Below are 12,492 nucleotides of genomic sequence, written 5' to 3'. Positions count from 1 at the left end.
AAAGACCTACTTGGCAAAGCCACACGGAGTCCAGAATCAAACAGAGATCATCTCCAGGCCTTACTCCCAAGTGGTCCCTGTTCTTGGCTTCTGGCAGCTCTGTGCATGTGTGCACTAGGAATAGGCTCCTCCTGTTCCTCTGACTCTCTGCTGTCCGACTCTGGAGGCTCCGGAATCTGCGCATCGCTCCCAGATGGCTGTTTCGTGCCACAGCCCCTCAATTCTGGCTACGCTAGGTGATGCTCTTGGGCTAGTGTTAAAACACCGCTGTTTTTCTCTCTCCAAACTTTACAGGGGGGTGTTTCAATCCCTCATTGAGAAACATTTCCCAGCTCCCGATCGGAAGAAACTTTTCAGCTTGCTGGGAATCGACCTGTCTCTCCAGAGTAACCACAGCTCTCCTCGGGACAGTCCTTGCAAGGAGGATAAAGTAAAGAAGCGCAAAGGTAAGACGGAGCCCGTTTCATTGCTATTTTTATTTGGACCCCCGAGTGCTATTTTATATAGATGTGCTATGCCCATTTAGGAAAGCTAGAGGAGGAGGAGGGGGGAGCTGATAAAGTTTGTGAATTGAGAAATATTGTTGATTAGTAGCTTAGGAAGGGGGAGACTTAGCACCAGAGGTGGTTCTAAAAACAGCCTCAGAAGACACCTTACAGGATAGCTCAGGGGTCAGGGCTCTGGGGCCGCTTGTGGCTCTTTCACCCCTCTGCTGTGGCTCCCTGTCACTCAAAATGTGTGTCACAACCGCCAATGTGCGACACCCGCTGGTACGCGATTTATTGAGCTTTTCCATCCCCTGGTAGGCCAACCATGGATAAATCCAAGAAAAGTTTCAGAAGAAAACAGAACATTTAATTTAACTCCATATGCTAGTTTTGTGGCTGCTCAAGAAATAGTCAGGCATGGGAAGGGTTTTGTGGCTCCCGGTGTTTTCTTTTCTGTGGGAAACGGGTCCAAATGGCTCTTTATGAGTGTTTAAGGTTGCAGACCCCTGGTATAGCTCTTCCACCACCCAGCCTTTCATGATGGCCATTTCCAAAGAGAACAACCCAGAATAATACTTAGGAGAGGTGAAAAATAAAAATTCAATGCGTGAATTAAGTCAGGAGAATCTGCACCGTTTCTTCCTTTGGCGTCTTATTCTTGTTCAGTTCCGAGGCGATGCTTCTCAGACAGAAAGTCACTTTTCTTTTTTGGTTAACCAACCCCCTCCAAGAATCGAGGTGCCCCTTTCTCTAATGTCCCTTCTTAACTTTTGCTTAATGGAAAAAAAACAAAAAGGGGAAGAAATGACGAGGGAGGTCAAGAAAGCCCGTAAGACCGGCGGCCTGGCCGGGAGCAGTTCTGACGAAAGCTTCAGTGAATCGGAGGCCTCGGAGAACGAGGAGAGCGACAACGAGAGTTCTCACTTTTTAAGTTCCGGAGACGACGATGACTTCAACCCTTTTAGAGACGAATCTAGTGAAGATGATGAGGATGGTGAGACGATTTGGGTCTTTCTCATTTTTACGACTTTAGGGTGGGGTGTGATTTTGGGATAAAGCTGGTGAGGTTTTGCTTGCCCATTTTGTGTGTCCCCTCCCCCTTTCTTCTCAGACCCTTGGCTGATCCGGAAAGAACATAAGAAAAATAAAGAGAAGAAAAAGAAGAAGAGCATAGACCCCGATTCCATTCAGAGTGCCTTACTAGCATCTGGCCTCGGATCCAAAAGGCCAAGTTCTCTCTCCTCCACAGTCGTAACCCCTTCTACAAATGTCTCTGGTAAGTCACCCAAGAGGCCTTCTCATCTGTTTTGGCTGTCAGAAAGTTTCTGCCTGGCGTGGAAGCATCAGTTGTAAAGTCTGCAAACAAAAATCAGAAGAACCGTATTTTTCGGAGTATAAAACGCACCGGATTATAAGATTCAACTTAGTTTTTGGGGAGGAAAATAAGAAAAAAGCTGATTGGTGGAGTACCCCCAATCAGCTGTTCCCAGAGGTGGATTTTAGCAACAGGTTCATTGGTTGTGAGCTCTGTGCCTTGCTTTTTTTTCTGCCTCTGAAACTTCTGAAACTCCATCTCAGGAAAAACTTTTTTTCTGCCTCTGAAAGTCTCCGAAACAGCTTCAGAAAAAAAGCCTTTTTTTCCCCAAAGCTCTGTTTGGAGGCTTTTTTTCTGAAGCTTCTTTCAGAGGCTTCTTTCAGCCTCTGAAATCTCCGTTTGCGAGGCTGGGCAGGCCTCCTACATTCAGAGTATAAGACGCACCCAGAATTTCACCCTCTTTTTTGGGGGGAAAAAGGTGCGTGTTATACTCCGAAAAATACGGTAATCTGCCTGCACTTTTTTCAACTGGCCAATTTTATTGAAAGCTTTCTATACTCTTTTCATAAAATTTGTTGCAAAAAAATGGTATCAAACCTCTCCTGAATTTAGGATTCCATGGATTAACCTGGCTCTCCTTTTTTTTAAAAAAATCCTTCCCTCTGTTTTCCCTCCTGTTTTGGCATTTCACAGCACCCAGTAACACAAACACCAGCTACGTGACGAGTCAGGATGCCGTGGAAAGGGCCCAGCAGATGAAGAAAGAATTGCTGGATAAACTGGAAAAGCTTTCCGAAGATCTCCCTCCTAACACGCTGGATGAACTCATCGATGAACTGGGAGGCCCTGAGAATGTGGCCGAGGTAGGCGGCTTGGATGATCCGGGAAGGAAAACTTTTAGCTAAAACCCTTACAAGGAGGGAGCCTTTCCTCGTATAAGGAGTTGTAAGAATAAGAGTTCACAAGAGGCTTTGCATTAAAAATAGACAGCTTGTCATTGTCAGTGCTCTGACCCAGCTCCCCAAACACAACAAACCCTCAATGATTCCTTTATTAGGAGCGCCGGCAGCCCCGGCAAAAAGTTTCTCTCTCACCGCAGGCTAACATGTCCGGCCAGCAGGGAGATGAATAATTGTCTGCCACATCTATTCATCTCCGCCCCCTGCCTTTGATCCCCAGAGCTTCGCTAGCAGCAGTGTCTCTTCCGTCCCAAGGACCAGCCCATAGATTTCCACTGTTCTCCTCTCCTCTCCCTTCTGTGCGTCAGGCACTGGACCCAGCTGTTCCTCCTCCTCCTCATCAGCCACCTCCAGACCTGGGAGCTGTTGACTCTCCATCTGAGGGCTGAGGGACAGCCCAGGGTCCCTCTCTCTCTTTCTCTTTCTTTCTTTCTCTCTCTCTTTCTTTCTCTCTCTCTTTCTTTCTCTTTCTTTCTTTTCTTTCTTTCTCTCTTTCTCTCTTTCTTTCTTTTCTTTCTCTCTCTCTCTTTCTCTCTCTCTCTCTCTCTCTCTCTTTCTTTTCCCTCTCTCTCTCTCTCTCTCTCTCTCTCTCTCTCTCTCTCTCTCTCTCTCTCTCTCTCTCTGCCAGTTCCATTCCCTCTTCCCCCTTGGAGCTGTCAGGTTGCCTTGATGCTGACCCTGACTCCCACGCCTCCTCTTCCTCTGATTCAAGATGCAATGCGAAGCTAGCAGAATGGCAGCCATGACAGATTCACTTAATTGTGGCAAGCTAGATCATAAAACAGGGCAACACCTGTTTTATGCTCAGGAGCAGAAAATTTGGGCTCAGTGGTGGTTGCAAGTCAAGGACTACCTGTATGTCCCCAGTAAGTTTCTCCTCGCATAGCCTGGAAGAATATTTGACAGGTTTTTAGAGTTATTTCACGGGCCTCAACGCTTGACGTGGCCTGCTAATGCGACTCGTTGTTCTGAAGATGACAGGTCGCAAAGGAAGGGTCGTGAGCAACGACGATGGCAGCATCTCCTACGAGTCAAGATCTGAACTTGATGTCCCTGTGGAAATCCTAAATATCACCGAGAAGCAGAGATTCATGGATGGAGATAAGGTACCTTTCGCTCACTTCAGTGTCGAAATATTTACATTTTCAGCAAGTTAAAAAACAACAACTTTGGTGCTCTGGACTGTACTTTTCTTTCAAAACGACAGTGTCCAAATATAACTCTCCTTTTCGTTTTTGAAAGTTGAAACTGTTCAGGTAATAATGCCATAAGTCAACCCTTGCTTGGAATTAGTTTGTGTCAAGGCAGCTGTGCTTTGGCAAGGGGGTTTGGCTTGCACTTTTGCGAGAAAAGTGTGATCAGTGCAAGCTGTTGATCTTGGGAACATCCTCTGCCACGGATGATTTTCCTCCTCAGGAAAGGTGACACCGATAAAACATTTGCGAGAGACATTTCTTAGCTAAGGGGGGGGATCTAATTGCTAAAAAAAGGTGATAGCTTTCTCAAGTATATCACATTATGTTTTCATGACCCAAAGTTTGCATTGATACATCTCACTTTCTTCACCTTCGCCTCCTTCTGCCTTTTAGAACATCGCCATCATCTCCGAAGCCGCCAGCTCAGGCATATCTTTGCAGGCAGATCGAAGGGCCAAAAATCAGAGAAGGAGGGTACATATGACCCTGGAGTTGCCCTGGAGTGCCGATCGGGCAATTCAGCAGTTTGGTGAGTCTCTTGAGGTTGGCTGAATGTGGAAACAGGGCCTCTAGCACTGAGCAGTGTGGTGTAATTCTACCACAAGGGCCTCCAAGTTCATAAAACATCTCTATAGGCTTTCAGATTGAAAGATGCTTTGATAGGAAAAAAACTTGTGCTCTGTATCAAACATTAATAGAAGTTATTTGGGTGGCAAGGTGACAAAACAGACTTTCCCAGACTTACTGATAGGGCCAAATTGCTATACAAATCCTGTGCGTATACTCAAAGTGGCTTGTCAGTTGATTGAAGAATCCAATTTTAAATTTGTATCGCCTTTTACTGTATCGCAATAAAAGTTTCTAGCTGGAAATGTGAACAAGTTGAATCTACCATCCGCTGAACTTTATTCAGATATCGTCACAAGAGGGAGGGTGGGGGGAAGAAGATAATGTCAGTGCTGGTAGGGTGGTTGGTAAACTCCCTGTAATTTTTATATGTATTTGTGACTCTTTTCTTTTTGTTGCGTTCTAGCTTTTTTATAGAATGTAACATGTCCCAAGTAATCGAGAGTCGAGCTGTCTGTGTAAATTTATTCCAATAAAATAAGGCGCATCCCCTTTATGTATGTGACTTTGGGGCCAGTGCTGTGTTGACACCCAGCAAACCAAATTTGCCTTTTTCTTAATCTCCAGGACGAACTCACCGGTCCAACCAAGTGACTGCCCCAGAGTACGTCTTCCTAATTTCTGAATTGGCGGGAGAACAAAGATTCGCCTCGATTGTTGCCAAACGGCTGGAGAGCTTGGTAAGATGTTTGCCGAGAGTTGTTCCCAGTGGATCATTGATTATATCCATCCCGATTTTGACAAAAGGCGATCCCTGTTATTTTTAAAAAGGCAGCAAACTTCTGTCTCTTGGTTTGTAAATCATCTTTTTTTTTTTTTGCTTTTTTTTTTTTATAAACAGGGAGCTCTCACCCACGGAGATAGAAGAGCAACAGAAACTAGAGATTTGAGTAGATTCAACTTTGACAACAAGGTAAAAATTGCAGTCCTTTCCTACTTCTTGATTCGGTGCCATTTTTAACTCGTTTTCCTTTCTCCTTTGAAATAGTGCAGTGCATATCCATAGTTATATTTGCGATGCTGAGCTTGTCGATCGAAAGGTCGGCAGTTCAGCGGTTCGAATCCCTAGTGCCCTAGTAACGGGGTGAGCTCCCGTTCCTTGTCCCAGCTTCTGCCAACCTAGCAGTTCGAAAGCAGGTAAAAAATGCAAGTAGGAAAATAGGGACCACCATTGGTGGGAAGGTAACAGCATTCCATGCGCCTTTGGCGTTGAGTCATGCCGGCCACATGACCACGGAGATGTCTCCAGACAGCGCTGGCTCTTCGGCTTTGAAACGGAGATGAGCACTGCCCCCTAGAGTCAGAATGACTAGCACAAATGTGCGAGGGGAACCTTTATCTTTATACAGTATGAAAAGGTGGGATATTACAATAGTAATATAATATATGAATGTGCATAAACTGTAATATACTCAATTGCAAAGACAATAGTTGTTGTTTTTTCTTCCTCTGAAATTAGTATGGCCGAAATGCATTGGAAATAGTCATGAAGTCCATCGTGAATTTGGATTCCCCGTTAGTGTCTCCGCCAGCAGATTATCCAGGAGAGTTTTTTAAAGGTATGTTTTGTGGTTTTTTTCCCAGTCATTGAAATAAAACTTGGAAAAAGCCCTCTTGAATTGAGATTGGATTGCTTCTTTATACTTATCTCCAAAAAGCGCAGCTAAATTCCCTTAGCAGTTTCTGGGATGATTGTAGATTCTCATTTTCAGCCAAGCAAACCAAACATTCATTTTTGATCATGGCATTCCAGCCATTTAATGATTCAACATTTGGGCAGACAAAATCTAGCCATCTCTTTCTGCTGCTGCGTTTCTTTTCGAAGCCTGCAAGAGATCGTCATTTTTTAAATTTGGGGTTCTGATTTATACACCTACTCATACAGTCAATGGCTGTCTTGTAACGCTGAGTTTAACCTCTCTCTTTTCCTCCCAGATGTTCGACAAGGTTTGATAGGAGTCGGCCTAATCAACGTCGAAGATCGGTCTGGAATTCTTACTCTTGACAAAGGTATTTCTTTTGCCATGCTTGGCAACTTCTTTCTGGAAGTATTTCTTTGTTAATGATGCATAGCTGAGTTTTGGGGTTATTTTCCTCTTGCTCAGCACGGAGGGCAGGGAATGGACCCCGCCTGTTTTCTCACCAACGTCACCTCATTTCCCTTCTTTTTTAGATTATAACAATATTGGGAAATTCCTGAACCGGATCTTAGGCATGGAAGTCCACCAACAGAATGCTCTATTCCAGTATTTCTCAGATACGCTAAACGCAGTCATCCACAACGCGAAGAAGAACGGGAGATACGACATGGGCATATTAGGTGAGGAGGCATTTCCAGGCTGGGCAGTACAGCTAGACCTTGGTTTGCGGCCACAGTGGAGCCCAAAATTTCTGTGGCTAAGTGAGACGGTTGCTAAGTGAACACTTGGCAATTGATTCGTATTTAGGCTGGTTGCAGAGTCCCGCGGTTACGTGATCCCCTTTTGTGACCAGCAAAATCAAAAGGGGAAACCAGGTTCACTTAACGACCGTGTGTGACTCACTTAACAACCGCAGGGATTGACTTAACAACCGTGGCAAGAAAGGTCGTAAAATGGGGGCAAAACTCACTTAACAACTGTCTCCCTTAGCAACAGAAATTTGGGGGCTCCATTGTAGTCGTACGTCAAGGACTACCTTGTATATGTGTCCGTTGCTGATCTCATTCTTTCTTGTGATTTTTTTTTGTTTTTCCAGATTTGGGATCGGGAGATGAAAAAGTGAGGAAAGCAGATGCTAAAAAATTTCTAACTCCAGGCTATTCTACCTCCGGACACGTCGAACTATACACTGTAAGTTCTTGGATGGTCAGGTTGGGTCTGAAATTCTGAAATATGCGTCCCCATCTGCCTTTCTTCAGAAGAACCTGGCATCGGCCATCAAGTATGCTTTCTATTCCTGTTTTCTAGATAAGCGTGGAGAGAGGCATGTCTTGGGAGGAAGCAACTAAGCTTTGGAGTGAACAGCGTGGGCCAGAGGACGGGTTTTATTTATCGCTTCAGGTGAGGCTCCGGTTTGAAAGTCTGGCTTAACTTTTTCATATAAGCCCTACTCCCAAAATAAGCCCCGGTTAAGATTGTCAGCCAGATGGATGCATTTAGTACTGTATTTTCCCCCCAAAATAACACCTAACCAGAAAATAAGCCCTAATGTGTCTTTTGGAGCAAAAACTAATATAAGACTTGGTCTTATTTTTGGGGAAACACGGTAGTCCTCGACTTACAGCCACAGTGGACCAGCTCAACATTTCTGTTGCTAAGTGAAACATTCGTTAAGTGACTTTTGCCCCATTTTACGTCCAAGCATCCAGATTTTGATGACATCACCGCAGGGATGCTGCAACGGTCACAAGTCATTTTTTTCCCCAGTTCCGTTATAACTTGGAAAGGTCATTAAATGAACTGTTGTAAATTGAGGACTACCTGTATTGGAAATGAGGATTTCGGCTAAGGCCTCCTTGTGGAGTTTGGCTTAAGCAACATTTTGCAACCTTGTCAGCTTGACGATGTATAGGTTTTCAACTCCCAGAATTCCCCAGCCAACAAAACTTATCCAGGCTTCCGATTCTAAAATTTGCCTTTTTAGCCGAGTTTTGGCAGCGAACAGCCACACATTCTGTTGATAAAATTTTGTACAAAAAAGGAATTAGATTTTTGTACTCGGCCCAGGTTTATTAAATGGGTAATTTAGGAGTAATCTCAACACTATATTCTGGGAGGTACAAACGGAATTTGTCTTTCTATTTTCATTTCTTCCCCCCCCCCCTTTTTGCCTTTTTTTTTTTAACCAGATACGAAATAGTAAGAAAACTGCCATCCTCATGAAAGAGGTGAACCCCAAAAAGAAGCTTTTCCTGGTTTACAGGCCAAATACCGGAAAACAATTGAAACTGGAAACCTACTCTGAAATAAAGAAAAAATATAAAAAAGTGAGCCGTCTTTCTAAAAGTTACCTTTTTAATCATACACGTGCGTAACTTTTGCTTGATTGCAGATTTAATTTTGCGTCTTTAAAGGCTGAGAAACCTCATTCATGGCTTCCGAATGGGTTTCCAGCCAGATCTGACTGTTTAATAACTGCTGTGCATAATTCTAGGTATCCTCTGACGATGCTGTGGCTCATTGGGTAGAACAGTACACCTCATCGGCAGACACATGCACACATGCTTACTGGTAAGTTCTTTTTTTGGGGGGTGGGGGTGGGGGTGGGGGGTCTTCAAAACAGTGGGACTGCTTTAAAAAAAATGGATTTCAGTGGGACTTCCCAATCAAACCCAGCTGGAAAGGTTGAACTCAGGATTTGAACTGCTCTCTGAGCTTGGTGATTTTCTTGCAGGCGTTTCACGACCCATCTAGAGAACATCACCAGTGCTGGAAGGAAGGAAGGTTTGCTCTCTGTTTTATATACAAGTGGCTTGCCCTATCGGTGTTGGTGGGAGTGTTCTTGGTTATTCCTTGATTAGCCTGTTGTTGACTGTGTGGGGTAGTTCCTTGATTGGGATATAAACAGAGAGCAACTTCTAGCACTGATGATGTTACCTACTTGGGTAATGAAATGTCTGCAAGAAAACCACCAAGTCTTAAGAGAGCCCCAAGGACCACACGGAAGGAGTAACTTTGTGGCCCTTGTTTTCTCCTCATTCGACTTGAGGATTTACACTTTGCTGGACTCCATCATTTTGCCGTTATTCGGGACCCCATCTTTGACTATGTGCAGGGAACAAAACTCCATATTCAGTTCTTGGGGTTTTTTTTTTAAAAAAAATTGAACATTGAGCACCTTCCTTTCCTCTCTTTCAGGAGAGGTAACTGCAAAAAGGCCGGTCTGGGCCTCGTTTGTGAAGTCGGCTTGCGCTGCCGGACCTATTATGTCCTCTGCGGTTCTGTCTTGAGCGTCTGGACAAAAGTGGAAGGGGTCCTTGCCTCCGTGAGCGGCACAAACGTCAAAATGCAGATTGTTCGCCTGCGGACCGAGGATGGCCAGAGAATTGTAGGCAAGTAATGTCAGGGAAGGCCAAAATCCCTTTGTCTGCCCAAACATCTCTCTGCTTAATCGGCCCTCCCAGTCCTAACAATCTCCCTACGTTCTATGTTTGAACCTGCTACTCCCCTCCCCCTCCGAGTGTGAGAGGGGAATGGTGAAAACCCCTTGAGCCAAGCTCCCTAAATCTTTCTGTTCAGCTTTTGCAAATTGGAAGCAAACAAGCACAATACAAAGTATTTTATTTATTTATTTTTCCCTTCAGAGAAACTATAAAGCAGTGTTTTTAAAAGCTCAACAACTTTTAAGATGTATAAACTTCAACTCCCAGAATTCCCCAGCCAGTTTGGGTGGACTTCAATCCTCCCAGCAGTGGAAGTTGCTGACTGAGGAATTCTGGGTGTTGGAAGTCCCACCCATTAATAAAAACACCCATCCTAGAAAGCCTAAGCCATGGTTATATGAGCCCCAGTGGCGCAGTGATTAGAGTGCAGTACTGCAGGCTACTTCTGCTGACTGACGGCTGCCTGCAATTTGGGCAGTTCAAATCTCACCAAGCTCAAGGTTGACTCAGCCTTCCGCTCTTCCGAGGTGGGCAAAATGAGGACCCAGATTGTTGGGGGCAAGAGGCTGACTCTGTAAAATCGCTTAGAGGGGGCTGTAAAAGCACTGTGAAGCGGTATATAAGTATTAAGTGCTATTGCTATTCCTTCCTTATCTTCCTTCCTTCCTTCCTTCCTTCCTTCCTTCCTTCCTTCCTTCCTTCCTTCCTTCCTTCCTTCCTTCCTTCCTTCCTTCCTTCCTTCCTGTGCAGTGATTAGAATGCAATATTGCACACTAACTCTGCCCACTGTCAGGAGTTCGATCCTGACCGGCTCAAGGTTGACTCAGCCTTCCATCCTTCCGAGGTCGGTAAAACGAGGACCCAGATTGTTGGGGGGACCGAGAGGCTGACTCTGTAAACCGCTTAGAGAGGGCTGGAATAGCACTATAAGTCTTAAGTGCTATTGCTAAGATCCTAAGCGATGGGAGACAGACCGGGGCTCGCGGCTTAACCAAACAAACGTTGGTTTGTGAAGCAAGGCAGAGCCTCTCCGTCTCAGCTCCTTTGACCTCACCGGCCCCTTAACTGTGTTGCAGGCTTGATCATTCCAGCAAACTGCGTGTCTCCCCTCGTCAACCTCCTCTCGACTTCGGATCAGTCGCAACAGCTGGCCGTCCAGCAGCAACAGATTTGGCAACAGCACCATCCGCAGAGCATCGCCCACTTCAACAACGCATGAGACAGACCCCCGTGGTATTTCGGCTCGACCGCCCCTAAGCGTTGCGCTTTCGATTTTTATTTCTTTTTTGGGGGCTCCTCCTCCTCCTCCTCCTCCTCCCCCTCGTTTTGTTTTTATTTTATTTTATTTTATTTTTGTTCCTTTTTCTTGGTTTGAACGATCAGGGACAGATTCCAAAGAATTAAGTTTTCAGTTCCGTCATGCCGACTTGACTTTACAACTCCGCGGAAGGGAAGAGGAGGCACAGAAGAGAGGCCAAGACCGAAAGCTCAGCTTTGCTTTACAGCGGTCACATCATCATCATCATCTTTTTTATTATTATTATTGTTATTTTTTTTAAAAAAAAATTCTCCAGGCTTTTGTAGCCCTGCTTTAGGAACACATCTACACACATTCTTCTACTTAAGCGACAACCGCACCCAGTCAGTTTGGAAGATTTTTTTCCCCCGAACCTGTTTGTCCCTTCCTTCCATTTACTCATTTGACGCTCAGGGTTGAACATCGGGGCCATGCTGCGGGAGACGTCCTACTTGGAAACTGTATATATATGTATGTGTAGATATATATATATATAAAAAAAATAGTGGCCGCCACAGAGGTCCCAAATTATATTAAAAAGTACATTTTATTTAAAGAAGCAGCATGAAAGCCTAGATGTTCGCAACCTGTTTTTTTAAAGGCAGTGTCAACTTTGAGGCTGCCCATCATGTCTCGGGGTACGGAAAGCCAGCGGGGAGCGAGAGAAAGGGACGGTCTCATCCTTAGAATTGCATTTCGATATTTCCCCCCCCCCCCCGAAACTTTCAAAAAGTGATTGTATTTTTTTCTGGATTATATATATATATATTTGAATCTTCCCTGGATATTTTTTTTCCCTCCCTCCCTCCCTCCCGCATTCCTTTCTTCTCCTTTTTCGGGCTTTGCGTATCCCGTGTGCTTGTACAATGAAGCCATCTTAAGTTTTTTTTTTTAAAAGAAGTTCCTTTTTTTAAAAAAAAATATATATAGGTTAATGGCGTTCCTAATGCCCCTCCCCTTCTCTGTCCAAAGTTTCCTTTATTTTTCAGGAAACTAAAGTGCACATTTTTAATTTTTCCAATTCCCACCGCAGTCCCCTTTCTACTTTTTTTTTTTTTTTAAGTTGGTTTCTGTTGTTGTTGTTAAATACCCTTTACTTGAGCTGTAGACTAGATGGGGAGGAGGCAGCCCAATACGAGAGTCCCGGCTTCTGTGCTGGGTTGGTTTTCTTTTTTTAATTTTTTTTTTTTTTTCTGTTGCCCCCATAACTTAAATACTTCCTGTTTTACGTCTGTAAGACATTGTAGAGTTTATCCTGGAACTGTTTAAAAACTTGTATATGTACAAAATGTGAATAGTCACTTATCTAAGAATATGGGTAAGGTTTTGTTTTTTTTTTTCTTCGTTTTGTTTTGCCTATAATAGTAGATGTTTATAAGTGAAGGACAATGTTTGTCATATTTCTTGCTTGCACAGGTTGCACTATGAAACATTTTGAGATTGTATAAACCTGTCCACCCCGCCCTGCAAGGTATGCCGAGATCTTGCAAGGGATCAAATTAAAAAGAAACAAAACAAAAAAAAAAA

At 44.2% G+C, this 12,492-nt stretch overlaps 1 protein-coding gene across 1 annotated transcript in view; it reads left to right on the top strand.

Moving 5' to 3' along the window:
• SBNO1 (strawberry notch homolog 1) overlaps positions 1-12,492 on the top strand; it is a 27,216-nt gene extending 14,724 nt beyond the window's left edge. The window contains exons 15-31 of the mRNA XM_034428705.3: positions 295-446; positions 1,285-1,482; positions 1,600-1,764; positions 2,497-2,666; positions 3,737-3,868; positions 4,352-4,487; positions 5,153-5,265; positions 5,427-5,498; positions 6,045-6,144; positions 6,521-6,595; positions 6,759-6,905; positions 7,322-7,416; positions 7,534-7,626; positions 8,415-8,552; positions 8,720-8,796; positions 9,424-9,617; positions 10,745-12,492. Of these exons, the coding sequence (XP_034284596.1) occupies positions 295-446; positions 1,285-1,482; positions 1,600-1,764; positions 2,497-2,666; positions 3,737-3,868; positions 4,352-4,487; positions 5,153-5,265; positions 5,427-5,498; positions 6,045-6,144; positions 6,521-6,595; positions 6,759-6,905; positions 7,322-7,416; positions 7,534-7,626; positions 8,415-8,552; positions 8,720-8,796; positions 9,424-9,617; positions 10,745-10,887 (2,200 nt within the window). The 3' untranslated portion in view covers positions 10,888-12,492. The remainder of the gene's footprint in view (positions 1-294; positions 447-1,284; positions 1,483-1,599; positions 1,765-2,496; positions 2,667-3,736; positions 3,869-4,351; positions 4,488-5,152; positions 5,266-5,426; positions 5,499-6,044; positions 6,145-6,520; positions 6,596-6,758; positions 6,906-7,321; positions 7,417-7,533; positions 7,627-8,414; positions 8,553-8,719; positions 8,797-9,423; positions 9,618-10,744) is intronic.

This window comes from Pantherophis guttatus, chromosome 17 (assembly GCF_059756535.1).
Source record: "Pantherophis guttatus breed Tessera chromosome 17, ASM5975653v1, whole genome shotgun sequence".
In the NCBI taxonomy this organism is placed as follows: Eukaryota; Metazoa; Chordata; class Lepidosauria; order Squamata; family Colubridae; genus Pantherophis; species Pantherophis guttatus.
This window is presented reverse-complemented; position numbering and strand designations above follow the sequence as displayed.